Source organism: Mirounga leonina, unplaced genomic scaffold, assembly GCF_011800145.1.
Source record: "Mirounga leonina isolate KUSES-001 unplaced genomic scaffold, KU_Mleo_1.0 Mir_94, whole genome shotgun sequence".
Taxonomy (NCBI): Eukaryota; Metazoa; Chordata; class Mammalia; order Carnivora; family Phocidae; genus Mirounga; species Mirounga leonina.
This window is the reverse complement of record NW_023270855.1, coordinates 43,152,787-43,180,109: the sequence shown is the minus strand read 5'-3', so window position 1 is coordinate 43,180,109 and position 27,323 is coordinate 43,152,787. Positions and strand designations below refer to the sequence as shown.

The 27,323-nt window shown below is 61.5% G+C and overlaps 2 protein-coding genes across 8 annotated transcripts in view; one reads left to right on the top strand and one right to left on the bottom strand.

Moving 5' to 3' along the window:
* CCDC12 (coiled-coil domain containing 12) overlaps positions 1–7,569 on the bottom strand; it is a 58,855-nt gene extending 51,286 nt beyond the window's left edge. For 3 of the 4 annotated variants that reach the window (XM_034997284.1, XM_034997287.1, XM_034997288.1), the window contains exons 1-2: positions 7,483–7,569; positions 3,140–3,320 (exon numbers count right to left, since the gene is read on the bottom strand). In XM_034997284.1, coding sequence (XP_034853175.1) covers positions 3,140–3,235 — 96 coding nt within the window. In that variant the 5' untranslated portion in view covers positions 3,236–3,320; positions 7,483–7,569. Of the gene's footprint in view, positions 1–3,139; positions 3,321–4,357; positions 4,486–7,482 lie in introns of those variants that run through there. The other variant, XM_034997285.1, reaches the window with a different exon arrangement.
* NBEAL2 (neurobeachin like 2) overlaps positions 5,496–27,323 on the top strand; it is a 29,286-nt gene continuing 7,458 nt past the window's right edge. Inside the window, exons 1-31 of one of the 4 annotated variants that reach the window (XM_034997265.1) lie at positions 5,496–5,743; positions 13,679–13,767; positions 13,851–13,979; positions 14,083–14,164; positions 14,249–14,373; positions 14,538–14,620; positions 16,264–16,349; positions 16,446–16,728; positions 16,888–16,994; positions 17,526–17,606; positions 19,042–19,125; positions 19,532–19,630; positions 20,087–20,688; positions 20,772–20,904; positions 20,992–21,111; positions 21,318–21,639; positions 21,855–21,937; positions 22,052–22,144; positions 22,348–22,522; positions 22,652–22,785; positions 23,136–23,295; positions 23,455–23,557; positions 23,723–23,876; positions 23,976–24,134; positions 24,360–24,519; positions 24,673–24,758; positions 24,926–25,438; positions 26,035–26,213; positions 26,309–26,468; positions 26,698–26,835; positions 26,927–27,286. In XM_034997265.1, coding sequence (XP_034853156.1) covers positions 5,693–5,743; positions 13,679–13,767; positions 13,851–13,979; positions 14,083–14,164; positions 14,249–14,373; positions 14,538–14,620; positions 16,264–16,349; positions 16,446–16,728; positions 16,888–16,994; positions 17,526–17,606; positions 19,042–19,125; positions 19,532–19,630; positions 20,087–20,688; positions 20,772–20,904; positions 20,992–21,111; positions 21,318–21,639; positions 21,855–21,937; positions 22,052–22,144; positions 22,348–22,522; positions 22,652–22,785; positions 23,136–23,295; positions 23,455–23,557; positions 23,723–23,876; positions 23,976–24,134; positions 24,360–24,519; positions 24,673–24,758; positions 24,926–25,438; positions 26,035–26,213; positions 26,309–26,468; positions 26,698–26,835; positions 26,927–27,286 — 5,133 coding nt within the window. In that variant the 5' untranslated portion in view covers positions 5,496–5,692. Of the gene's footprint in view, positions 5,744–12,785; positions 13,167–13,678; positions 13,768–13,850; positions 13,980–14,082; positions 14,165–14,248; positions 14,374–14,537; positions 14,621–16,263; positions 16,350–16,445; positions 16,729–16,887; positions 16,995–17,525; positions 17,607–19,041; positions 19,126–19,531; positions 19,631–20,086; positions 20,689–20,771; positions 20,905–20,991; positions 21,112–21,317; positions 21,640–21,854; positions 21,938–22,051; positions 22,145–22,347; positions 22,523–22,651; positions 22,786–23,135; positions 23,296–23,454; positions 23,558–23,722; positions 23,877–23,975; positions 24,135–24,359; positions 24,520–24,672; positions 24,759–24,925; positions 25,439–26,034; positions 26,214–26,308; positions 26,469–26,697; positions 26,836–26,926; positions 27,287–27,323 lie in introns of those variants that run through there. The other 3 variants (XM_034997266.1, XM_034997267.1, XM_034997269.1) reach the window with 3 other exon arrangements.

Sequence of the window (27,323 nt, the reverse complement as noted above, 5' to 3'; positions counted from 1 at the left end):
GACAGACATATAAACCAATATAATAGAATAGTGCCGAAATAAACTCTCACAGGTATGGTCAAATGATTTTCAACAATTCAATAGGGAAAAGACCATTCAATAGGGAAAGGACAGTCAATAGGGAAAGGTCATTCAATAGGGAAGGCCATTCAATACGGAAAGGACAGTCATTTCAACAAATGGTACTGGGAAAGTTGGATATTCGCATGCAAAAGACTGTATTAGACACCTACATTATAGCCTACATAAAAATTAACTCAGAATGCATCAAAGACCTAAATATAAGAGCTAAAAATACAAAACTTTCCTAGAAGAAAACATGGGGGAAAATCTTCAGGATCCAAGGTTTGCTAATGGTTCATTAGGTATGACACCAAAAGCAGGATGAACAAAAGAAAAAATAAATTGGACTTTATCAAAATTAGGAACTTTGTGCATCAAAGGACATTATTGGGAAAGTGAAAAGACAACCTTGGAATTGGGAGAAAATATTTGCAAATCCCGTATCTGATATGGGGTTAATATTCAGAATATATTAAGAACTCCTATAACTCAACAGCAACAAAAGTCAATTAAAAAATGGGCAAAGGGGCACCTGGGTGGGTCAGTTGGTTAAGCCTCGGACTCCTGGTTTTGGCTCAGATCATGATCTCGAGGATTGTGGCTCCATGCTCAGCAGGGACTCTGCTTGAAGATACTCTCCCTCTGCCCCTCCCCCACTTGTGTGTGTGCGCGCACACGAGTGTGAACTCTCTCTCCCCCCCAAATAAATAAATCTTAAAAAAAAAAAAAAAGGCAAAGGACCTGAACAGACATTTCTCCAAAAAAGATATACAAATAGCCACAGGCATATGAGAAGATGCTCAACATCACTCACTAATCACTATGGAAATGCACATCAAAATTACAGTGTGATACCATTTCACACCCGATAGGATGGCTATAATCAACAAAACAGAAAATAACAAGTGTTGACAAGGATGTGGAAAAACTGGAATCCATGTCCACTGCTGCTGGAAACGTACAATGACGCGGCTACTGTGGAAAACAGCATGGCAGTTCCTTCAAAGGTTAAACACAGAACTGCTAATATAATCCAAAAATTCCACTTCTGGGTTCATACCCAACAGAACTGAAAACAGAGACTCAAACAGGTATTTATACATTCATTACTCACAACAGCCAAAATTTAGAAGCAACCCAAAATGAAAAGATAAATGTGGTATAGTACAAAGGAGTATTATCCAGCTTTAAAAAGGAATGAAATTTCACATATGCTACAACATCGATAAACCTTAAAAATGTTATGCTGAGTGAAATAAATCAGTCAAAAAAAGCCAAATACTGTATGATTCTACTTATATAAGATACCTAAAGTAGTCAAATAGAATGGTGGTTGTCAAGGGCAAGGGTGGGAGGGGAATGGGGAGTTATTGTTTAATGGGTACAGAATTTACATTTGGGATGATGAAAAAGCTCTGGACATAGTGGTATAGTTATATAACATTACGAACGTATTTCAAATGGTAAACTTTATGTTACATATATTCTGCCACAATAAAGAAAAAAAACAACCATCAGACCATATTTTCAGCCCACTGAGAGAATCCCTTATTAAAGGCCAGTTCTCCTGATGGCCTGGGCATCCTTCCCATGGCAACGAGCCTTGAGGATGCTATGTTGTCCTTTGTATTCTGACCTCAAGACCAGTCCCAGTAATCTGGGCCCCAAATCCAAGCCAACAGCGCAGGTTGGCTAGCCACTGAAAAGCTGAGGCTTGAGCTTCCCTAGGCCAGGCAGTTTTCGAGCAGAACCGTCTGACAGGGCCAACAAGTTGCCAACAAAAGCAGAAGCCAATCTGGCTAGCTTTCACTCTCTATTACTTCCCCTTTCACTTTCCCATAGGATGGCCATGCAGAAAGGAAACAGGGGCCAGATTGACCAGCCTCTTTAAAGGTGGAAAGTAGGGCGCCTGGGTGGCTCAGTTGGTTAAGCGACTGCTTTCGGCTCAGGTCGTGATCCTGGAGTCCCGGGATCGAGTCCCGCACTGGGCTCCCTGCTCGGCAGGGAGCCTGCTTCTCCCTCTGACCCTCCCCCCTCTCGTGTGCTCTCTCTCTCTCATTCTCTCTGTCTCAAATAAATAAATAAAATCTTAAAAAAATAAATAAATAAATAAATAAAGGTGGAAAGTTGAGTCCCTGTTTTCCCCCATTCATCGAAGGTCTAGATATTTACTATCCTTTATATTTTGTAGAATTAATAGTTTTTGCTCATCCAACAAGAGCAGAACTGACAAGCTCCACCCTCTGTGGTCTCTAGTGCCCTTTCACAGATGACCCTGTCAGATCTCAAAATAACCCAGTGAGAATTAATACAGAGGGGTTGTTATCCTCCATTGCAGACATGAAGAAACAGGCTCAAGGAGATGAAGTAATTTATCCCAAGCCCCACAGCCCCAAGTGACAGGGCCAGGGTTTGCACACAGGTAATGAACTTCAGAGTTCTCCTTCCTCTTGACTACTCGGACAGATCAAAGAGGTGGAAATGGAATCGGACCATTTTGGTGTCAAACAAAAGCAAGGAAGATGCTTCCAAGTTTGGTAACTAATAGGACTAGGAGGTCCATCCCCAGAGAAGTAGCCTGGGAAGAACTAAGCGCCCTCCTCTTTCCCTGAGGTGCACCCTGACCTAGAAATGGGCCTTTCTTCTGGACTTTTGCCGGCTGGGCGCTCAGAGCACCGTCCCGTACTGCCCTGCCCAAGGCGCGCTGGAGGACAGGGGAGGGTCTGCCAGATGCACTGAATTTCACCAGGTTGGAAGGCCGGCTGGGTCTTGGGGAAAGGGGGTGATTCAGGGCGCTCACTGGCGAAACACCAGATGGTAGCCAAAAAAAACGCGTAACGCGCTAACCACTGCCCATCCCGCCCCGTGCGTGCGCGGCGACGGCACCAGCGCCAAAAGACTCCCAGCCAGCAAGCACACTTGGTGGGCGGGCTCCGACTCCTCGCGCAAGCGCCACCCGCGCGCGCATGCGCGTCCTCAGCAGCTGCCTTTTCCTAGTAGTCCCCTGTCGTCTCGTTCCTGTTCTGTATCCGAACACTGGCTACCTCAGTCACAGTCCTCACTCTGCGTTCCTCACCTTTCGGCCGGTTTTTTCCCGAAGGGCTTTTAGCCGTTCCTTTCGCCGCAACGCCTCCTCCTCTAGCCGGCCCACACCAGCCGCAGTAGCCGCCATCTTGCCCACCCTCCTCTTCTCTCGTCCAGCATCGCGCAGGCCCAGGGAGTAGATGAATCTCTGGCGGCCAATCCAGGGACGAGAACTGGAGAACAGGAAATCGTGAAAGCCAATCAATACTGAGTTGCTATAGGAGGGCCCGCCCTACCTTTCCCAGCAACTCGCCTCGCCTGTTGGGGGAGGGCGCGGCAAAGAAAAAGGCCGTAAGGCTCGATTCGTCCAATGCCAATCAGTGAGAAGGTGCGAGTGGAATCAGACCTGAGTGAAGGAGGATAGAGCGCGTCGATCGCTCTGCTTTTGCCTAAGCAAGCGCCAACCACAGCTCACTTCCCTACGGGCCGCTTGGAATGCGCTTGGCCCCTTGTCCTGATTCTTCAAGGCCTGAATGCTTGCAAGAAGTCTTCCCTGACCCTCCACTCCGATCCGAGTTTAATAAAGGATCTGCCTTTCTTCCTCTACAGGTACCAGTGACTCCCTGGATGCACTGGTTCATGGGCCCCTAGGCCCTCTGTGTCCACTCTCAGCTCAGATAAAGCCTGTGCGGTGCAGGGCTTGGCTGGATGGCCATTTCCTCCAGGCTCATGGATGATCCCCTCCCACCTCCAAGCCCCCTGAAGCAGCAAAGTACTCTGGGTCAAACTACCTAAACTGGAGAAGAACAAACCCCCAACCTGGGCCCAGTGGGCCCCAGGAATCCCCTGAGCTTAGTTTCTGAGAACTACTGAGAGTTGATTTGGCCTTGACTGCAACAGGTGGCAAAGAGTGCACTGCTCGCCGGCAGGGGCTGCCAGGGTCTTCTTTCCTGCGTTAACCAGCATGCCCCGACAACCAGGAGACCACTCTGGCTGAAGTTAAGACCTTCTGACAGGATGTCAAGGTCCCCAAAGCCACACAGAGGCCTCCCTCCCAACACATACCATGACTCATCTCTCAGCAAAGCTGTTTCCTGCTTGGGGCCTCCCTTCCCAGGCTGGTAGCAGGTGGATGCCCACTCCTCCCACTTCCCTTCAGAGGCCCCTGTGCCATAAGACCTCTGTCCAACCCCTCCAAAACGACCCTCTTGACCTCACTAGCCGGGGCCTTTCGGTGCCCTGTTCCCCTGCATCCGGAGGGGTGACTTACCAGAAACTGTACCAGGATCACAGGTAGTACCAGGTAGTAGGTGCTCAGGAAATGTCAGCTCAGAGGTAGGATGGACAGGGCAAGAAAAAAGGCGAGTGGAGAGGCTGCCCAAGAAAAAGTCAGGACGGAAAAGGATGGGAATGGGGAAAGTCTGTTTTCTCTTGGCCAAGGTCTGAGGGACTCTAGACTCCAGTTCCTCTAACTTATAGTACCTTTCTGGGCTCCACAAACTTCTCCCCAACTCCAACACAGGGCCTGACGCCTGCCCAACACCAGGGGGGCTCCTCACCTCCCAGGCAGGCTGGTTGGGGGGGTGGGCAGGGAGAGATGGAGGGGTGATGGTGGCAGTGGGCCAGCAAAGAGTCAGTCAGGCCTCCATCCCCGTCCATGCTGTCCCCAAGTACCCAAGTGATTCTCATTTGGCCCATCTGGGCTTCAATTTCTCCATCTGTAAAACTGAGGCATGAGACATCCTCTTGCCTTTATCCTCTTGAGGTTAAGGAAAACAAAAGATGTGAAGACAAATGCTGGGCCCTAGAGTGGGCCCTAGAGTGGATGATGCCTCTACTGGAGCATCTGGGAGGCTTCTTGGAAGAGGGGACCCGTGAGGATTGCCTAAATCTCCCAGGGATCTGCAGGACAGACGAAGGGCACTGCTCTCTGATGTCCCCCATCCTGCTCCACAAACAGTAGGAGCAAAAACGTGGCAGTCGGCCTCTGCATTAAAACGCTTAGAACAGCACCAGGCACGTGGTAAACTCTACAGGTGGCCGCTGGTTGTCGTTACCATTTGTTGAAGGACTCTGGCCATCTGAACGCGGGCCCGCAGCCCCTGCCCCCCCACCTGGCGACGGAGACCCCATCCTTGCACGAAGGGTGGCAAATTCCAGGCAGGCGCACTGTGCAGCGGGCAAGCCTGGAATACCTGACCCCGACCCTCGTCCGGGAGGCTCAGATTGGCCCTTCCCGAGGCGCCGTCGGGGGCGCGGACTGCTGAGGGCGGGACTGCGGGGCGCCCTCCCGGGCCGCCCTGACCTCAAGCCCCTCCTCCCTCCGGGCTCCCCGCCCTTTGCACGGTCCCGGGAGAGGCGGGGCGGTGGTAGCGGCAGCTAAGTGCAGGAAGCCGGGCGGCGGCCGGCCGCGAGGAGGAGGAGCGTGCAGACTTGGGTGGCTCAGCGCGGCGGGGGCCAGTACTACTTCCCCGAGTAGTACCGCGCCGCTCCGCCCCGGAGTGACGCCCTCCGCCCATGGGCCTGGCCGAGGGCAACCGGCGGGCGGCGCGGAGGAGGCGGCGGCGGCAGGTGGCGCGCAGCAGGGCCGGAGCCGGGCCGGGCCATGGCCGCCTCGGAGCGGCTGTACGAGCTGTGGCTGCTCTACTACGCTCAGGTGAGCCCGCCCCGCGCCGCTCCCGCTGTGCCCCCAGCTCCGCGCGCCCCGCGCCCGCTGCACCTGCGCCCCGCGTTCCCGGGGCCGCGTAGATGCGCGCTCGCGCGGGGCGGATTCGGGCCCCGCACACACGTGTGCACCGCCCCCGGCCCGCCGGTGCCTCTGGCGCTTCTACCTGGGGGATGATCCCGGCGGGAGTGCACCTCAGAGAGCCACTCGGGTGGGGACCGCGCAACCTCGGTCGCGCCTGATGAGGAGAGGCGCCCGGATCGAGGCGGCCGGACACCTCCCCCTTTTCCAGGTGGAGAAACTGAGGCTCGGAAAATAAATGAGAGACCTTGTTGGGTTGGGAGGGGCAGGAAGGCTTAGTTTGCATTTGGGCTTGACTCTCCTGTGGGCGCGGCCCTATTGGGTGGTCATGGCCGAAGGGTCTGAGTGGGCTGGGGGCTGGGGGCTGTCAGCAGGCGGGGGGCGGGGAGAGGTAGGGGGCGTCCCTACTTTGGTCCAGTTTGAGTCAACTCAGACTACGCCGCATCAGTGCGCTGGCAGTGATGAGCTCCTCCCTGACCCTGAGCCGAGGAGGCCCCTACCCCACCCCTGGGTAGACCTGGGGGTCCAGCCAGAAGAAAAGATTTGCCTTGGATGCAGGAGGGAGGGAATAGGGCAGGTGAGGTAGGAGGGATGTTTGAAAGGGATGGAGGGAGGCCCTTTCCTCCTGACCTCCCTGTCCTGTCTCAGAGACTACCTCCTGTGGCCTCAGAAGGTGAAGGGAGTGACTCTGACCCAGGTGTCCTGTCAGAGCTGAGAACCTCATGTCCCCCAAACTCTGTGTCTCACGCACATAGGCTCCCACTTTCCTTCTGCTTTCACAGCAGGGAGGCGTCCCAGGGTAACACCCCCCTCCTCTTCACCTAGCTTCGGCCTCCCTCCCTGCACCTGCCTGGCATCATGCTCCTGGCTCAGGTGTACCCTGGGCACAATGGACTATTGTGTGCCCCTGATCTCGTCACTGGGGGGAAGTTCATGACTAGATCAGCTGGCCCTCTGTGAAGAGGCTGGCCGGCTGTCTCCTAGGACTGCAGGCTGGGTCTGGGGCCCTAGGGACCTGGAATCCAGGCCATAAGGACTGCAGCTTCTTGAGTCCACTCCGGTGGTGAGAGATCCAGGCCCCTGGTAGGAGGCAGCGTGTGTAGAGTCCCTCTTTGGTGTGACCCAAGGCAAGCTCTTTACACCTCTGAGCCTCTACTTCTCTATCTGTAAATTCGGCACAGCCCTGACCTCAGGGTGGCCTAGACTCTGCAGAGGGGTAGCCCGTCTGGCTTGTCCGGGCCAGAGAAAACTCCTGCTTCCCTGGCCCCACTGGGTCCCCTCACCCAGGCCTCTCTGTCTACATCTCCAAGGGTTGGTCCTTGTGAAGGGAAAAGATTCAGAAGGAAACCCGTCCCTGGCCCTCATGCCTCTGATTGCCCAGATGGCTGTGGGCAGATTCTCAGTCCTCAATTTTTTCACCTGTGACCAGGTGAAGGGGGGCTCGAACCAGGTAATGAGTCCAAGGGATGTTAACGTCAGTGCTCCTGGGGGACTGCGGTCTCCCAGGACTGGACCTCCAGCAGAGCATGGTTGCCTCCTCCTGCCCTCTGCAGCTGAGCTCTGCAAGTGGCCAGCCCCCCTCCCCATTCCCTCAGCAGGGGGTTAGCACTCATTTCGGCTGAGTTCCCTCTCCCCATCCAGCTCCTCACCTCACCAGGGTGGGTCTGGGGCACGGGCCGGCTGGTTGGAGCCCCAGAGGCCTGGGCAGTCAAGGGGCGGCCTAGGGCCTGGCAAACAAATCCAGGATGTGAGTATGAACCGGAAGCTCGGCCAACCTCCCAGCACTGCCTTCCTGCCCACTTGGTCCTGCTCCTGCTCCCGGAACAGGTCGCCACCCCTCCATGCTGGGCTCCCAGGGAGTGGTGGCTATGCTACTTTGAGCCCTGCTAGGGACCTATTGTGTGGGTGTGCTTGGGGGAGGGAGGAAGATAAGGGAAGAGGTTGAACTGATAGAGGGTGTCAAGCGACCCCTGAGTTGGCCAGCCACCCAGCCAGAAGTTTCTCCCAACAACCGTGCCCCTCCCCTCAGCTGAGAGAGCTGACATCAGCTGGCAAACCTGTTTTCCCAGTTGTGGGTCTAGGCCCGCCCAAGGGAGCACCCCCTTTCTGCCCTTCCTTTCTCCTCACAGACCCCAGGTTCAGACCCGCCCGCCCCCCTCCCTCTGTGGGCCCTGCTCAGCTGGGGGCCACAAATGGGGAAGGTGGCTGCAGGTGGCCTCCGAGGGAGGAAGGAGGGCCAGACTGCCCCTGGACATCACTTAGTCTGAGCCCCTCGGGGCCCTGGTGGGGAAACCAAGGCAGGATCATACCAAGGTCATGGGACACGTTTGGGGTAGAGTCCATCAGAGCTCCAACCCGGTCTTCCTCCTGTGTTCCATTGCCCAGGAAAGGTCTAGTCCTGTGGGCAGGAGGCCTCTGGTGGGTCTGCACCCTGGGATGGCACAAACAGTTGCCTCTAGCGTGGAGCCTTCTCTCTCCCGTTTGAGGGGTCTGTTGTCTCCTGTCCCCCTGACCAAGCTGGACCTCAGCTCAGGCAGGTCCCCATTTTCACCCTCACTGTGCTTGCTGCTTGGCAGTTTCCCCACACCCCACATTTCGAGAGGCCCCTTGGGTATCAGCTGAGTGGCTGGATGCAGGACGCAGGCCCCACAGCAGGGACCGGCCGCGCCACAGGAGGCTGGGTTCGGGCCTTGTGGGCAGAGGGGATAGGAAGCCCAGGAGCAAGCACCTGGAGAGGTCAGTTGTCAGGAGGTGGGGGGGGGGGGGCTGGGCGATGGGCGGGGCTTCCCCAGGGAGGGCTAGGAGCGGGGCAAGGAGAAGAGAACTGGGAGCAGCACCCAGCAGGCTGGCCGCTAGGCAGCATGTAAAAGTTACGCACAGTAACATGCAAACGAGCAGCCCCTCTTTGGGCTGGAGTGAAGTGTTGCTCAACAGCCCCCCAGTGAAAGGGAGTGCTGGGGGACCTGACGCCGGGGGCACTCAGGGCCACAAAGGTAAGGACAGGACAGACATTCAGGTTCCAGGTGGGCAGCCCAGGCTGAACTCTTCAGTTCTGCCATCGAGGACTCAGGGTTCCAGGGAGGTCAGGTCAGAGCTGGAGTTGACCTTGCTCTGCCCACCCCTCCCTGGTCCCTCACCCTGACTGATGAGCTCTGTTGCCTCATGGAAACCTGGTCAGGCCCTCTGCTCCCTCTGGGACCTTAGCTGGTCATATGCCTCCCCGTGCCTCAGTTTACCCTCTTGAAACGGGAAAAAGGGAGGTAGAATAGCCTCCTTAGTGCCTGTACCTCAGAGGAGCAACCAGGGTTTCCTCTTCCCTGCGTTTATTACCAAGGCAACTGAAGGGGGCAGGACTGAGGTGATGGGGAGACTAGCACAGAGCCCAGGCTTGGGGGGGAGGTGCTGGTAATCCCTGGAGTTGTTATGGCAACTGGGGAGCTGATGTGGAAGTGTGGGGTCCCCATGGAAACAGGGTCGGTTACTATGGGGACCCTGGAAGGGAATTCTTGGTTTCCATAGTGCTAGGACAAGGGGAAGGTTAAGCCCTGGGGGGCATTATGGAGACCAGAAGGTCCACCCCTTGCAAGACCCCGTCCCCAGGTAAGGGGGAGAGACTGGCCCAGCCACCTGGGCGCTTGCACCACTGTGACTCAGTTGCCCCTGCCTCTGGCAAAGTCCCCATCTTCCTGCTTCCTTCTTTGACCTGAGGTCCTCCCAAGTCTGACCTCCAGGCACCCTGGTATAGCCAGAAGCCACCTTTGGCTTGACATTGCCATCCCCCTCCTGACGCTGAGTGGGGAGACCCCCGGGCCTGAAAGAAGTTATCCTGATGAGACCCCGCCCCACCCTGTCCCATTTCTGCTTGCCTGGCCCTGGAAGTGGGGTGCTCGCTACGACCCAGGCAGTTCTGACCAGGTGGGGTCACCCACTTTGGAGCTCCTTACCCTGCTCCTCGCTCTAACCTGGGGACCACCCACACCTTTCCACCTGCCTGGGGCAGCCGCCCCTGAGACCTTAGCTCTGCCAGTGAACCAAGGTCTGCTACTCATTGGTCACTCATGGAAGTGGTGCAGAGAACGTTAGTGTCGCCCTAGGATGCCAGGGGCTTGGGAAAGCAGAGCCCTTGGATTTGGGGAGGGAGCTCCCACTCACCTTCTCTCATGCTGGGGGGCGGGGTGTGGTTTGGAGGAGCTTTACCTGTGAAGCAGGTGTGGAGGGATGGATTTCAAGGGGCAGCTGAAGCACAGAGAGATTAATGGTAAGTAACAAGCTACTGAGTCTGAGAACCAGGGCTGGACTCCGGAACCCGGGCCCTCAACCACTGATTGGACTTGGCAGCCCTTTCCTCTGAAGTACCAGACAGGGCTGGGTCTCCAAAAGGTGCCGGCTCTGGGGAGCATTCAGGCAGAGGAAGCATGGAGGGCAAAGCGTTTGCAGACCTGTGGGTGTGGGGACAGCGAGGAGTGCCCTTCGGCTGGGCCATCCGGAGGGGAAGGAGGGCTGAGACATGAGGGGAGGCTGGAGACCTGACCTAGAGCTTGTGCTGGGGTGGGTGACTGGAGGCGCACGGGATGCCAGGTGGTGGTTGAGGCATTTCTGTGTATTGCACCATTATGAACTGGCGAGAGGAGGTGACGGGGTGGGGTCGGGGTTTGAAGCAAGGTCTGGGTGTCCCCTCGGGGCAAGCCAGGGCTGGTGTCAGGCCTGGGGCAGGGCAAGCAGGTAGAGGGGCAGCACGATGTCCAGCAGCTCAGTCGTCCCTGTCCCCCGACAGACAGCACCCCCACCCACCCATCCATGCCACAGCCGCCTGCCCTCAGCCCCCCTGGGGTACCTCCTGCCGAAGTGGCAGTTCCATGCCCACCCAGGGACTGTTTGGGCCTAAGTAGCCCTTGGGAGCTCCCCACCCCCAGTACTGAGTGCCCTCAAGGCTGGTCGGGCATAAACTGGGGGCCCCTGCAGACGTGATCATGAGTGTTCCCTCCTCCTGGGGTCACTGACCTCCCCCTCCCCACAGCTTGCTCCCTGGCCCACATGGCCTTGGCACCACTTACACCTGAGCCCCAGGGCCTGGGGAGGAGCGCGGCTGCTCCTGACCTGCCGTCATGGGGCCCTGGCCCCTTCAAGTTAGGGACTGGACTGGCCCTGCCCAACATTCCTGCTTGGAGCTGGGAAAGGGGGGAGGAGCTAGGCGAGGAGTGTGGGAAGCCCAGGCACCACAGCCGCCTCTCCCAGCTCTAGACCCCTTGGCATTCAGCACTGCCACCACTGTCCCGACCCCTGCAGGGACTCCCATACCCCCCAGCACTGCAGCCGGAAGCCGTGGGGCCCAGGTCAGAGGCGGGACAGGCAGATACCCCTATCCCTCCCTAGTACTATGCTTTAGAGACCCCTCATGCTCTCCCAGAGCCGGGAAGTCTACCTTGACTGCCACAGCCCTGAATCCAGCCCAGCCTGGACCTGCTGGACAGGCCGTGGGTGTGGTTCTAGGGACAGAAAGCCAGGGTGTGCAGAGTGTGAGGGGCCCACCCTGGTTCTGGGAGGGTCAATCCAGGTGATGGTCATGAAGAGGCCGGCAGGCTCCTGCTTAGGTACTAAAAGCCCAAGTCACAGACGGCAGTGGGGCATAGGGTGGACAGAGGCCGGGACCGGAGGATGTGACTCAGATGGAGAGGGGTGGAGACGCTGGAGAAGCAGCTGTGATTGGACTGGGGGCCTGGAATGCCAGGCTCAGTTGAGCCCTTATCCTCAGGCCAGGGTGGGGGGACGTGGTCAAATTTGGGCTTTCAGGTGCTCAGCAGAACGGCAGTGGGCAAAAGGGACCCACATTTTAGGTGAGAGATGTCTGTGGCTTGACTGGGGGTGGTTTGGGGGTAGAAGAGCGGGGGGATGGTGTGGGCCAGTTTTGAAGGTAGACCAGGATCTGTGGGATCACCGAGGCAGGGGCTACATGGTCAGCTCGGACTGGCTGGCCAGCAACCATGAGTGGCCCAGGCCTAAAACAAAGGTCTGGCCTTCAGCGTCCTCAGAGGAGTAGCTGAAGGGGTTGTAGTGGATGAGGCATCCTCTCTGGAGCCCCCCTTTTCCCCATATGCAATGGGAAATGTTCCCAAGAAATGGTCTAGGAGCCCTGGCCTGCTCTGGTGTTTCAGGGTGGGGCACTTTGGGGTCCTTGAGGAGGGCCGTGGACAGAGGTAGGTGAGCAGGGAAGCGGCCAGGGCCAGAGGGCGGAGAGAGCACCAGAGGTAACTAACTGAGGACAGAAAGTCCCCGCGGCAGCATGGGCCTGCACCTCGGTGGCCCCAGCCCCTCCCTCAGTTGCCTAGGCCTCAGATCTGTGACAAATGCACAAGGAAGGTGCCCAACCACAGGGTGAGGGCTGCTCTGCCTTGGTTTCTTGTGGACCTGGCCCGGTCTGCTGGGGTCTGACCCCTTCCTTCCCTGGGGCCCATTCAGTCCCTACCCTGTGGTCAGGAGCCTACAGGCAGCAGAAATGAGCCATCCACTCAAGGTAGTTCTGGAAGTCCTTGAGTTGAGGTCAGTGGCTGCAGGGACGCAGCACCTATGATGTGTCCGTTGCCCCTTCAGCCTTCTCCAGTCTGGGCCCTGCCCTACCCCCTGCCCCTGGGAAAGAAATGTGCCTTCTGGCCTCAACTGGTTCATGGGGAGCAGCAGATGAGGCCAGCACCTAGGAAAGGAGGGCGGGGTGGGAGGAGGAGCTCCAGGCCACCACCCACTCTGTGTCTGGGAGGGGCTTAGAGGCGAGAGGAGACTGGGGCAAGGCTAGGACTTACTCAGCTGTGTCCCTGGAGTAGAGACCAGTAGGGCCTGGCAGGGAGGCCAGGACAGAGGGGAGGGGGGCAGGGCAAAGGTATGACTGAGTCTTCCATATCCACTTCATTCCCTAGGCCTGAGGTGTTGGACCCAGGTCAGGTAGCTGTGGGTGCCTTGAATGAAGGTCCCAATAGCAGCAGGGATCGGAACCTGTCTCTAGACTCCCAAGTCCAGACCTCATGCCAGGAAAAGGGCAGGCCACACCCAGGGCAGTGTGACCCCGCCCCTCTGCACTCCTTGCCCCGCCCCCGGTGCTGGGCCCGGTCCCTCACAGCTTCTGCAGGGCCCTGGGTGCCCCGGCGGGGCCCCCCCACATCCCTGCGGTCTGCCGGGAGGAAGCGGCCCCCCTCCCCCACCGTGACTCTGCGCTTCCTGCCCCCGGCGGGGCGGGAGGGGACGTTTCCCGTTCACACCAGTTTCCCTGGCGGCGGACGCCCAGACTCGGGCTCAGCCGCTGCCCCTCTTGCCCATGGAACCAGCTTTGGGGCCTGGGGTCCAGGTAACCAGCCAGGGTGGGCATTAGGTTCCCAGGGTGAAGTAGGGCATTCTGCCTGTGCGTGTGCATGGGTCCGCCTGGTCCATGGTGCGCATGCAGCATGGGATCGACAGTCAGGGAAGGTCTCCTGGAGGTGGTGGCTGCTGAGCTGGGAGAAGGTGCAAGGCCGAGGCCAGCCCAAGGCTTTGGATCAGGGGTGGCTGGTGGGTGGAAGACCTTCAGCCCCAGCGCCAGTGTGGCCCATAGTCACATCCCGGAGTGTGCACACTTAAGCCCCTCCCCTGGCCGTGTCAGGCTTGCCCGAGTCCCCAGGGGTTAGGGAGGTGGGAGCTGGGAGAAGCAAACAGGGGGCCTTGGGAGAGTGGTCAATATGCAGGGCAGCCCTCTGACGCCGACCTTCAAACTTCCTGTCCTCCCGCCTGCCCTACGCATCCCTCACTCTGTCCACCCGCACTGCCCTGCCTCCGATCCCTGTCCACGGCACCGGGTCTGCCCCCCGCTTCCTCCCCCTGCAGAAGGACCTGGGCTACCTGCAGCAGTGGCTGAAGGCCTTTGTGGGTGCCTTCGAGAAAAGCATCTCACTGTCATTTCTGGAGCCACGCAGGTGAGGCTGGGTGTACCTGGAGGGCGGGGACAGGGCAGGGAGACCGAGGGTCCTCAGTGCCCTAGCGACGCCCCTCCCTGCAGGCCGGAGGAGGCAGGCGCGGAGGTACCGCTGCTGCCGCTGGACGCGCTGCATGTCCTGGCCGAGCAGCTGGACGAGGGGGACCTGGAGCAAGCCTTGCTGCTGCTCAAGCTCTTCATCATTCTCTGCAGGTGGGTCCCCGTCGCCCTCTCCAAGGCGGGTGGGCAGCTCCGGACTGCGGGCTGGAGGCGGGGCGGGTGTATTCCTGGGACCTCTCTCCCCATCCCCTCCCAGGAACCTGGAGAACATAGAGGCGGGCTGGGGCCCGGTGTTGGCGCCCCGGGTGCTGGCCTTGCTGACCCGGTTGACGGCAGAGGTGAGGTGGGCTCTAGCCTGGGGGGGCGGTGGTAGGAGGTAGCCGGGGCCCAGCTGACCGTCCGCCCTCTCCCCATGCCTGCAGCTGAAAGGAGCCCCAGCATCGCAGGAGGGCCGTGGGCTGCTGCTGGAAAACGTGGCCCTGCACGCCCTGCTCCTCTGCGAGGGCCTCTTTGACCCCTACCAGACCTGGAGGCGCCAGCACAGTGGGTGAGAGCCGGCCCACCACGGAGGAGGGCCCGGAGGAGGCTGGGGAGAGGATGGGAGGGGGGTGGAGGGTGGAGGGGGCCCAGGGGTAGGTGGGAGGGGTGGAGTGCTTGGCCTCACCCGGGGCCCCTGCCCATTCCCTACCCATTCCCTACCCCCACCCCCAGGGAAGTCATCAGTTCCAAGGAGAAGAGCAAATACAAGTTCCCGCCAGCTGCTTTGCCCTGTGAATTCAGCGCCTTCTTCCGAGGTCAGGCCCCGCCCCTGCCCCTTAGGCCCCACCTGGCCCCACCCCCAAACCTGAACCCCTTCCTGCAGTTCCCCATCCTGGAGGCCGGAGGGATGGGACACCCTTTGTGGTGTCTGCCAGCAGGGCTGGGAGCACCACGGGAAGCCAAGGGGGCTTCCAGAGGCGAGGGAGTTTAGGGGCAGAGAGGAGAGAAAGGGCAGGTCTGGGCGAAATGAGTAATTTCTTTTCGGGGCTGGAGTGAAGGCCTCCCATATGGTGGGGGAGAGCAATTTCTTTCCCTCCTCCCTCCCACCTCCTGGGTCCGAAAAGCCACTTGGATCTCACTCTGATCTGGACCATCTTCAAACTCCCTGGTCCAATCCCTTTAGGCCTGTAGGCGCCACCCTTCCTTTAGACAACGTCTACACCATCTCCGCTTCTTGCTCCCACAGTCCTGGAGGAGCTGAACCCCAGGACATCTCTGGCCCCTGGGGACCCTCTTCTCTCGGGTACCCTCTTTTCCTCTCATCAGAGGGAAGCTGGCCAGGACATTAGATGGGACGGGGCAAGATGGCCCTGGACTGGGGGGCAGGCCAGGCTTGGTGAGGTGGTGGCCTGTCAGCAGAGAAGGTGTCTGAGTGTCTCTGGGGTGCCCTATGTTGCTGCAGGCCTGGGGTGTGGAGCAGAGGCAACAGCTCCGAGAGGGGAGACACCCCCTCCCCCCTCCCCCCAGGGAGCTCCTGCCTCCATTCTTCCACAACCTGAGTGCTCTTCTCAGAACGGACTGGATTTTGTTCCTGTTGCCCTCAGTCCCTCGCTGGTGGCCTGGCTTCTCAGGAGCAGATCCTGCTCCTTCCACAGCCTCCCTCTCCAGCCCCACTTGTCCTCTGCACCCTGTCCTTTCCGTCCCGAAATGCAAGTAGCTATTCCATGTCTTTCCCTACTGTTTCTTCTCCCTTCCCAGGCCACCTGCACTCTCAGGCTTTAGCTCAAATGCCCTGTTCCCAAGGAGCTGGCCCACCCCATCCCACCTGAATCTAGTGAGCCCTGCTCTTGCCCCCCATCCCCCACCATACACACCACTCATGTGACCCAGGGCTGGTCCCTTCTGCTCTCTGAGTTTCACTCTGTGGCCTGGCATCCTGTCCAGCTTTACTGGAGCAGGGCCAGGTGGGCCTCCCACATAGGAGACCGTGAAAGCCCCTAGAAGTCCCCAGCGGGGGCATGGGTGGGGGTGAGGGGCATCTGTATGGAAGATACAGCAAGGTCCCCAGAGCAGGTCACAGGAAGCTCCAACCGTCACAGGGTAGCGGGACCAGATTTGTATCTGAGAAGCTAAACCCTGGGTTGCCATGGGGAAGTGGGGTGGGGTGTGTGTGTGCTTACCCTGGGGTCCCCACTTTGGAGATTAAGGATCTGGGGGACTGGCTAGGCTCTCAGGGCAGGACCACATCCTCTTCAAGCTCCCCAGAGAAGGGCCGTGTCTTCCCTAGACCCCCCTAGCAGAGAGCCATGACATTTTAGAACCCCAAGGACAGAACTGGGTCTTTTCCCTCACACGGGACATCCCAGCCCTCTCCTGCCCACCCCAGGGCTCCTCCCTCTTGGGTAGTTCCTTGCAAGCTTGGTGACGTCCTCCTGTCCTGCCCACCCACCCTGTCCAGAGAGCCTGCAGGAAGCTGATGGCCTACCTCCCATGCTGTTGCTGTGTCTCGTCCACCTCTTTGGTGCTGTCCTTGCAGGAGGGAAGGTAAGCCAGGAGGAGCCTGTGGACCAGAGGGTGGCCGCCTTGGGGTCTCTGCTGGTCGAGCCCCTTGACCACTGCCATCTCTGCCCACACCTGCAGGAGAACGGGCAGATGGCCGTGAGCGCTGGCTCTGTGCAGGGCCTGTTGGGTGTGGTACGGGGCTGGGACCACGGGCCGGCCCAGGACCCCCGCCTAGTGCCGCTGACGCTGGAGGCACTCGTGGGGGCCGTACATGTCCTGCATGCCAGCCGCGCGCCCCCTCGTGGGCCAGAGCTCCGCACCCTGCTTGAGGGCTACTTCCACATCCTTAATGCCGACTGGCCGGCGGGCCCAAGCCCAGGCCCCGAAGAGGCCCTTGTCACCCTACGGGTCAGCATGCTCGGTGGGTATGGGCTCCCAGGCTCTTGGGGAGGTGGCTCCAGCAGGGGAAGGTCTGAGCGATGATGGAAGGCACGACTGGGCAGCGTAGGAAGAAGGTGTGAGGCTGAGCGGCGAGGTCGCTGACGGGGTGGAGCGGGGCTGACCCGAGACCCCTCCCCAGACGCCATCCCCAGGATGCTGGCGTGTGAGGACCGGCCGGTGCTGCAGGCCACCTTCCTCAGCAACAATTGCTTTGAACACCTTACTCGCCTCATCCAGAACAGCAAGGTGGGCAGGGCCCGGCTGTGGGTGGACGGCCTGAGACCCCGAGGCTGGGGAACCACTTGTGGGGGCTACACTGCTGCTGAGCAAGCCTGGGCTGGACCGGGCTGGGGGTTTGTGGCGAGCGGGGCGGCCTAAGGCTCGGGATGGCTCCGCACCCCATAGGAGGAAAGACCTACGCACCCCACGCAGAAGGACAGGAGCTGCCCTGGCCCCTCGTCCCTCTTTCCCCAGCCCCAAGTCCAGGGGCAGGAGGAGGGCCCCGCTGTTTTAGATACAGTACCTACTCCTGCCCACTTACCTGCCCCCTGCCCCCCACCCCCTGGCTCTGTTCTGAGCAGGGCATGGGCAGCTCTCGGATCCCTGCCTTCCTTAGTGCCTAGTGGGGCTCTCTGCCTGGGTCTCAGGGCACACATAGCCTTCCCTTGGGGGCAGAATCCTGGACGCTGCCCCGGTCCTGCTCTAACCGCCCTCCCATCTTCCTCCTCTTCTCTATCCTCTGCCTCCTCCACCTTGTGCCCTCCCCCTTCCCCACAGCTGTACCTGCAGGCCCGGGCGCCCCCTGAGGGGGACAGTGACCTGGCTACCCGGTTACTGACCGAGCCCGATGTCCAGAAGGTACCACCTTGGGGCCGACCTGCTCAGGCACTCACCTCCTTGGGCACCCACCCCCTGCGGCTCCCTCTTTGAGCCCTTCCTGCCTATGCAGGGAGAACGAGCAGATATGTGTAAGGCCTGCTGTGGCCTAGTGATGGGGCTGGGTCCCCCAGGCTGTTTCACCCACCTTCCAGACGCTTATCCTAGGGAATGGGTGGGAGTGATCCGTACCCTACCTAGTAGTAGTACTGGGAGCTAGGGTTTGGCTTTGCCAAGCTGGAAGGAACCTTCGAAACTCAACCACCTACCCCCCATTCCCAGAAGGGGAAACGGAAGCCCAGATACTAAGGGACATGGCTGTCGTCACTCACAGAAAAGGAGGTTCCCCCACATGGGCCCGCTTCTTCCCATGGATCCTTGTAGCGGCCTTAAGCAGGTCGCTGGGAATCCCTCATCCCCTTGTGATGGGCTCTCTGCCTCACCCTGCATGGGAGCTGAAGAGGCAGTAAGCTGTCAGGGGCTCTGCATGGAGAACCCTCTCTCTGGGGGCTTAACACCTGGGCCCCAACCCCTAGATGCCCCCCGGCTTTGTCTTCGTGAGGCAGCCCCCTGTGGCTATTACTCTTGCCTGTTTTCTGGGAGCCTGCATATCTGTTATTCTACAAAGCAGTCAAGGCAGCTGAGACCCCTGGTTTTTACAAGTAGGAAACTGAGGCCTGGGGAGGGGAAGCAGGTTGTGCGAGGTCATTTGGGGAGTCAGGCCCCATGGAGCCAAAATACAGCCTAGCAGTCTGGCAGCTGTGGACAAATTCTCTAAGCCCTCCTGACCCCTCCTCAAACCTCTGGAGTTGAGGCCAACCCAGACCCAAAGCCAAGTGAGCAACATGCCAATGAGCAGCATGTTTCCAGCTGTCAGGTTCAGCCAGGGTGAGCCTCAGTGTCCCCGCCTGGATCTAGGGGTAAGGGGGAGGGTAGGACTCAAAGGTCTCGAAGGTTCTTCCGGTTCTAACCTCCTGTGATTGTCCCTAAATTTCCTGACCCCCTGTCAATCATCATGGGTGATGGAGCACTTGCCTGCACATGTGTGTCTCGCTTGGGTGGGGATGGGTGGGGACTGAGGCCTGTAGGCCTACCAGGCAGTGGGGGACAAAGGGGATACGGCGAGAGGGTACCCTGTTGATCCATCCTGGGGAGGCCCTTCCCGGTCTTGGTTTCTTCCCTGGCCTCTTTGTCACAGTGGGTCTGGCCAAGCTACCCCGAGAAGGCCCTAGGGTCAGGGTGAGGGTCACAGTAGTTTGGGCAAGGAGTAGAAGGCCTAGCACCCCACTCCCAAGGCTTCCAGCCAGCTTGGCTACGCGCCTCGGGACACCTGCTCCTGGCCCTACGGCAGGAGCAGGGGCTGCGGGCTGTAACGTGCCGGCACCTACTGCTTCTGACTGCCCCTTCCCACCCCAAGGTACTAGACCAGGACACAGATGCCATTGCAGTGCATGTGGTCCGAGTGCTGACCTGCATCATGAGTGGCTCCCCCTCGGCCAAGGTGAGGACACTGCAGTCTGGCTACCGTAGGGGTGTGGGGTAGGGGTCAAACTGCCCGCGTGTCCCCAGAACTGGTCTGGTTGGTGGCTGTTAGAGTGAGGGAGCTGAGGAGGCGGGCATCTTGCCCTGTGGGGCACAGCTCAGTGTTGGCAGCTGGATCTCCTGGGTCGGGGCTGGACTGGGGAGGATACTACTTGTGGGCCAGCCGCCATCTATAGCCTTCCGAGGGGGGACCCTTAGCCGCGCTTCCATCCGCGGCCCCTTGCCCTCGCTAGCACTGCGACCCAGGGGCAGAGCCAGGTGGGGGAACCTGGAAAGATGCTCCTTCCTCCAGAGTTTCCATGGGGTGTGGGTTTGCCCCGGGGCCCACGTACGTGCTCCCTTCTTCCCCACGCAACCCTGCACAGGAGGTGTTTAAGGAGCGCATCGGCTACCCTCACCTGCATGAGGTTCTGCAGAGCCACGGCCCCCCCACCCACCGGCTGCTGCAGGAGCTCCTCAACATGGTGAGGGCCGGGGCGTAGGCTCGGGGTCCCAGGGGTGGTCAGGACTGACTCAGGGTTACCACGGAGGGTGAGCTCCCCACCTTGGGGGCTCTGTTGGCTGTGGGCAGTACGTACTGTGACCCGTGGCCCCGGGATGTCCGACCACAGATGTCCCTGGGCTGAAGATCCGGGGCATGGGAACCAGACCCCCAGATCATCCTGGGAACATGCAGTCGGGGTTGAGGCCAACCCGGACCCAAAGCCAAGGCTCAGGGCGTTAACGGCGCCGGAGGCCCGTCGTAAACGGTGGCGTGTGTGCTCGCGCCTCGGACTTTCCTGCGCCCGAGCCGCGACCTGCGCGAGCGGGATGGGATAGCTCGCGTTGCTGTTCCACCGAGACGCGGCGGTCCCGCGGTCGGCGGCGCGGCCCGTCCCCTGCTAGCTGCCCGGGAGCCGCCACGTTCTCTCCACCCGCAGGCTGTGGAGGACGACCACGGCAGATGTCCACCGCCACCGGTCGTCAACGAGCAGCCCGTGCTGCTGCTGGCGCAGTGGCTCCCGGCGCTGCCCACGGCGGAGCTGCGCCTCTTCCTCGCCCAGCGCCTCCGGCGGCTGTGTGACAGCTGCCCGGCCAGCCGGCGCACGTGCGTGCAGGCGGGGCTGGTGGGCCACCTGCTGCGCACACTCAGTGCGGGGGGCGCCTTGGGGACCCACTGCCAGGAGCAGCTGTTGGCGCTGCTGCAAGCCTTGGGCCGAGTGTCCCTGAGGCCCTCGGAGCTGCGCTGCCTGCTGCGCCCCCCACCGGCGCTGGAGTCGGGGTGCGCCGGGGCGGAGGCCCGGAAGGCCAGACACGCTGGGGCCGTCGTCCGTGCGTTGTCGGGCATGGCCCGGCGCCAGGGCCCCGCGCGAGCCCTACACTACTTTGACCTCACGCCCAGCATGGCGGGGATCATGGTACCCCCCGTGCAGCGCTGGCCGGGACCCGGCTTCACCTTCCACGCCTGGCTCTGTCTGCACCCCGCGGCCGCGGCCCCCGGCCCGGCCCCCTCCCGGCCCCTCCAGCGGAAGCAGCTGTACAGGTGGGTGACTGCCAGGGAGCAGGGCCCCGTGCTAGGGCTGAGCGGGGAAAGCAGCCGACGTGACTGGCTTGGCCTGCCCCCAGCTTCTTCGCCAGCAACGGCTCAGGGTTCGAGGCCTTCTTCACGGCAGCTGGGACGCTGGTGGTGGCCGTGTGCACCCGGAAGGAGTACTTGACCATGAGCTTGCCGGAAGTGTCCTTTGCCGACTCCGCCTGGGTGAGCCTCTCTCCTCGTGGGGCCCAGGGGGCTGGAGGAGGCACCAAGTGCCAGCCCCCAGCCTGATGTCGCGGCTTCCTATTCTAGCACTGCGTGGCCATTGTCCATGTGCCTGGGCGCCGGCCCTTCAGCCAAAACCTGGTCCATGTCTACAAAGACGGCCAGCTGGTCAAGACGGCACCCCTTCGCTGCCCCTCCCTCAGTGAGGTGTGCCAGGCAGGGTTTGGGGAGGCCTGGGGTAGCTGGGGCATCTTGGACAGGGTGAGGCTTGGAGTGTCCCCTCCCCCAACGTAGGCCTCAGACTTTAGCCTCTGGGGTCTGTGCGGCCGTGGGGGTCCCTGTGAGGAACTGGCTGCAGGTGGAGCCCCGGACTTTGTTGTGATCTGACCACTTCCCCAACCCTGGCCCCGCAGCCTTTCTCCTCCTGCTGCATCGGCTCTGCTGGGCACCGCACAACGACCACCACCACGGGGCTGCCTACGCCACCAGTCCCCGCTGCCCTGGCTCCCACTCACCCCTCCCTTTCCCGCTCGCAGTCGGTCCCGGCCACCGCAGGGCTTGGCTGGGGGTCCGGGCTGGTGGCCCCCCTGCAGGAGGGCAGCATCAGCTCCACCCTTGCAGGCACACAGGACACCCGGTGGGGCAGCCCCACGTCCCTGGAGGGTGAGCTGGGGGCCGTGGCCATCTTCCACGAAGCGCTGCCCGCGGCGGCCCTGCGAGCCTTGTTCACCTTGGGTATGCAGCACCACCCACTGGGCCCTGCCCCGGCCCCAGCCCAGACCTGGGGGGTGGGGGCTCCTAAAGGGCCCGGGGCTAGAAACTAGGGGTCCAAGAGGGAGAAGGCATCCCTGGGGGTGTATGTCCTCTGATCAGGCAGAGAAGAGGCAGGCTCTGGGTGGGGTTTGGCCAGAGGCCCAGCCAGGTCTAAAAGCCCCCTGCCCACCCCACAGGGCCCAAGGAGATGGCACCCTTCAAGCCCGAGGGTGAGCTGCACGAGCTTAGCACCAAGCTGCTCCTCCATTACTCACCTCAGGTATTGGGTGTGGGGCAGTGGGCTCGGTGCTGCTACCTTCCCCTGCCCCCCACACTCCGTGTGCCACCTCCTCTTCTAACTGATTCTGGCTGCCTGCGCACCCCCTGCCCCCAGGCTTGCAGGAACAACATCTGCCTGGACCTGTCCCCCGGCCACGGGCTGGATGGCCGCCTGACGGGCCACAGGGTGGAGACCTGGGATGTGAAGGTGCATGTGCGATCGGGAGCGTGGGCACACACGTGTGCGGGGCAGCCTGGGGAGCCGCCCCGGGCCCTGCGAGGTCACTGGGGAGGCCCGCTCAAGAGATCCAGACTCCCCTGGACCCAGCTTCCCAGACTGGACGGTCAACCGGGGCGGAGTGGGGCAGGAATGGCCGGGAGCTGCCCTCCCACAGCCAGCCCTTCCCCTAGGATGTGCTGACTTGTGTGGGAGGCATGGCTGCCCTGCTGCCCCTGCTGGAGCGAGTGGCCTCACAGCCCCAAGAGGCCGAGGCAGGTCCAGCTGAGACACATGACCTCGTGGGGCCCGAGCTGACCTCTGGCCACAATACCCAGGGCCTGCTTCTCCCACTGGGCAAGTCCTCAGGTAAAGTGGCCCCGGCACCTGGCTTAGGGCGGCGAGGGAATCTTGGCACGATAAGGAGGCTGGAGGGCCTGGGCCTGTGACACTGGCAGGCCCTTGACGCACATCTGTCCCCTTTGTGGTGGCCAGTAGAGGTGCGCATGGAGAGGAACGCCGTGGCTGCCTTCCTGCTGATGCTGCGGAACTTCCTGCAGGGCCATGCGGGGAACCAGGAGAGCCTGGTGCAGTGCCAGGGGCCGGCCATCATCGGAGCCCTCCTGCGCAAGGTGGGGCAGGCGGCGGGGGCCTTGCCCTGTCTGGCCGAGGGGACTGCGTCAGGGGGCTAAGGAGGGGAACCTGATGTTGTCGGGGAGAGCCTCCTGGGAGAGGGGGTGGCATCTGAGCGGGGCCTTGCCAGGCTTGGCAGGGTTTGGCTGCCGTCCCAGCCCCCACTGGGGCAGGGGACCCGCCCGACAGGCTGGGAGCTTGCACCTCAGAGGCAGTGGGGGGCCGCAAGAGGGCTTTGAGCCGGCAGGATGCTCGTGTCCGTCCGCCTGTGCAGGGCAGGGTGGGTGCTGGGAGGCTCAGTGGCACCCAGCCAGGGCCTGCCCCCTCACCCTGGCTCCTTCCACTCCAGGTCCCCAGCTGGGCCATGGACATGAACGTGCTCATGTCTGCCCAGCTGTTGATGGAGCAGGTAGCAGCCGAGGGCAGCGGGCCCCTCCTGTACCTGCTGTACCAGCATGTGCTCTTCAGCTTCCACCTCTGGAGCCCCAGTGACTTCGCCGTGCGCCTTGGTAGGTGTGGGGACTTGGATGGGGGGACGCCACCGGGCGGGGAGGGGGTAGAGGTTCTGAGAAGTTAGAACCCCGCTCTGGGCCATCTGAGGGGCCATATCTGCCCTGGGGGGATCTGGCAGGGACCTGGCCCTGAGTCCTCTTATGATGCCCATTCAGGCCACATCCAGTACATGTCTAGCATAGTCCGGGAGCACAGACAGAAGCTGCGGAAGAAGTACGGGGTTCAGTTCATCCTGGATGCGCTGCGCACCCATTACAGGTGAGGCCGGTGGGGGCAGACGGGCCGTGGGGCTGACACAGCTGCCTCTGGCCTTGCGGATGGGGTTCGGTCCCCCGGCTCACCTGCCCGCTCTCCCTGCTCTCTCCCCTCCATTCCCCTGCGTCCTCCTGGCCCTGGGCGGCTGCGCCTTGGGGACCGGCCCAGCCCTCCGCGGGAGCACCCCCTAGCGGCCGACGATGTGCGCACAGTGCAGACTTCACTGCTCGGCCTGGTGCGGGAGTTCCTGGCTCGGAGCTCGGCCACCGAGGACATGCAGGTGGTGCTTAGCTTTCTGGCGGCGGCAGCTGATGATGGCCAGGTAGGCTGGAGGCTGGTGAGGGAGGGGCCTGGGTGAGGGGTGGGGTGTGGACCCTGTCGAGGGGAGCAGCCGGCCCAGAGGAGCCTTTGGATCCCCCAGGTGGCGGGTGTGCTGGACCTGCTGCTGGCGCTGCTGCAGGGCTCACCGGCGCAGGAGTCTCTGGCCGTCTTCCTGGTGGAGCAGGGGAGCCTTGAGGTGCTGCTGGCTCTGCTGGTGCGGCCCAGGGCACTGCCCCAGGTGCCCGACCGAGTCTGCAAGGTACACCCAGCCTGCCCCGGCGTCCCAGTTGCCGTGGCCCCTGCCCAAGGGCCAGGGAGGTGGAGCGAGCCCCTCTTGGAGCTACAGTCCTGCGTGGTGCCTTCCCCCCTCCAGTCACTCCTTCCCCCACGATGACAAACCCCCCATGGCCCCCCCCCCCCCCCCCCCCCCCCCCCCCCCCCGAGGCAAAACCCCCTTTGCCCCCCCCCCCCCCCGACCCCCTAGATCCTGCGCAAACTGCAGCAGAACGAGCGCCTACCTGAGCGGAGCCGTCAGCACCTCCGGCTGCGAGAGTATAGCCTGCAGGGGCTCATCGCCTGCCTGCCGGAGGGGGCTGCTTCCCCCCAGCTCTGCCAGGGCCTCTACAGGCTATTCCTGGGGGCAGGTACCACCCTTCCACCCGGGTGAGACGGGGCCAGGAAACAGGGCAGGTGGATAGAGGGAGGGCGTTGGCACAGGGGCCCAGGCTGGGCCAGCGGGGAAGCGAGGTCCCCCTCCTGCGGTCAGTCCCTCAGGGCCTCTCTGCCCATCCTCCCAGATTGCCTGAATCTCTCAGATCTGTTGGCCGTGGTGCAGCTGTCCCTCCAGGCTGACCTCAGCGTCCGCCTGGACATTTGTCGCCAGGTGAGTATGGGGGGGGTGACAGCTTGCGGAGGGGAGGTGGGGGCTTCTACCGTGGGGGCTTCGCTCTACCTGCCCGTGAGGAGGCCTCCCCTGCAGAGGCCCTAGGGTGGGAGTCCGGGGGCAGACCGCCGGACACATCCCTCACCTGCTGTGCCCTGGCCCGGCAGCTCTTTCACCTCATCTACGGACAGCCAGACATAGTGCGGCTGCTGGCGCGACAGGCTGGCTGGCAGGACGTGCTGACCCGGCTGTACGTCCTGGAGGCGGCCCCAGCCGGCAGTCCCCTGCCCTTCTCCCCAGAGCCACCCACTTCCCCAGAGCCAGCCTTAGGCCAGCCACCCCCCGAGTCGCCTGAGACTTCGGACGTCTTCCTGCCCTCGGAGACCCCCAGCCCCGACCCTGATGCCTTTTACCACGCTCTCTCCCCGTTTTGTACACCCTTTGACCTGGGCCTGGAACGGGCCAGCGTGGGTTCGTGTAACATGGCCGGCGGCGGCAACAGCAGTGGGACTCTTACTCCGGCCAGCCAGCCCAGCACCCCTTCCCCGCTGGATGGGCCCCGGCCCTTCCCTGTGGCCCACGGCCGCCACAGCTCCAGTCTCTCCAACGTGCTGGAGGACGGCAGCCTCCCAGAGCCTGCCATCAGTGGGGACGATACCTCAAATACCAGCAACCCTCAGGTGAGGCGGGCCCGCTCTGGGACACCGGGCGGGCGGTATAAGCTTTCCAAAGGTGGGGTCCTCCCTGACGTCGGGGCTGTAGCCGCCGGTCGGCCCCGGTGCCGCCCCCTTGGAGCTCTCATCTGCAGTTGTGTTCCCGGTGGGGTCCTGGAACAGGACAAATGATGCCAAGCCAGAGTGGGGGCGCCAGCCAGGCTCTGGGGAGTCCTCAAGAGAGCCTGTGGGGCAGAGACTTTACAGGGCCCATGGGCAGCGTCGCTCTAAGGGCTCTGCCTTGTGTTTCCGGGTTTGGGGATGGGTTTTTGCTTATACTGTGGCATTCTTCCAGAGAATTCCAGGACAGTTTTTTGGGGCCTGTGAGAACTGTGGGGTAATTTTGTGAACCCCTGAGGAACCCCAGGATCCTCCCTGGAATTCAGGCGGTGGCTAAGGCCCTACACCATTCTTCCAGGCCCCAGGCTGTCTGTTGGCTGAATGCTGTCCCTCCTGGTAGGGACACCCGGTAGCGGTCGGCAAGGGATGCTCAGCGGGGATAGCGGGAGAGTCTGCAATTCCCTCTCTCCCTCCCCCGCCCCCACCCCCACCTGTGCCCACAGCAAACCTCTGAGGAGGAACTGTGCAACCTGCTCACCAACGTGCTGTTCTCGGTAACATGGCGCGGTGTGGAAGGCAGCGATGAGGCCGCCTGGCGGGAGCGCGGCCAGGTCTTCTCGGTGCTCACCCAGCTGGGGGCCTCAGCCACACTTGTGCGCCCACCGGACTGCATCAAGCGCAGGTGAGGAGGCCACTTGGGAGGGCGAGGGGCCTCCGGGAAGCCTAAGGGTGAAGAAGGCAGTCGGACAGACCCCCGAGTCCCTCATCCATCCCCAGCCTCCTGGAGATGATGCTGGAGTCAGCCCTGACCGACATCAAAGAGGCCCCCGTCGGGGTCCTGGCCAGCCTCACCCAGCAGGCGCTCTGGCTTCTGCGCCTGCTGCAGGACTTCCTGTGTGCGGAGGGCCACGGTAACCAGGACCTGTGGAGTGAGAAGGTGCGGTAGCTCCGAGGCCCATGAGCCGCAGGAGTCCGCGTGCCCCCGTGAGCCCGCGGGCGTCCGGTCCGGGAGGTGGACGAGTGCACGGGCGCACTCGTGGGTGCATCAGAATGGTGTCTGTGTGTGCAAACCCCACCTGGCCCCCAGACTAAACCTTACCTTGCTCCTTCCCCATGGGCTGCTGGCCTCCTCTGATGATGGCTGCCTGGGTTATGTGGCGCTGCAGCTCTTTGAAGGGGTGTGCAGTCTGCTTGACCGTCTGGGAGCCTGGCCACACCTGGCCAACGGCACCGCGGATCTCCGTGAGATGGCCCAGATTGGCCTGCGCCTCGTGCTCGGCTACATCCTGCTGGAGGACCCACAGGTGAGCCCGGGGTGGGTTGGGGTCCAGCAGGGGCAGGCGTGGGGAGTCTGGGGAGTGGCTGGACGCCACCCACGCCCCCTCCCGCCCCCAGCTGCACGCCCAGGCCTACGTGAAGCTGCACTCGCTGCTGCAGACCGCAGTGCCCATGCGACGGGAGGAGGCCTGCTATGTGCTCTCCAAGCTGGAGGCGGCGCTGGCGCGTGCGCTGAACACCTCCCCATCAAAAACCACCACCGAGGACAGGGAGCCCCCAAATGCAGCCGCTGTAGCCGCGGAACGCTGCTCGTGGCTGGTGCCCCTGGTGCGCACCCTGCTCGACCGTGCCTATGGGCCGCTGGGACTCCAGTGGGGACTGCCTTCCCTGCCGCCCACCAACGGCAGCCCCACCTTCTTCGAGGACTTCCAGGCCTTCTGTGCCACACCTGAATGGCGCCACTTCATCGACAAGCAGGTGCCTGGAGGTGCGGGCGCGGGAGGAGAAATGGGGG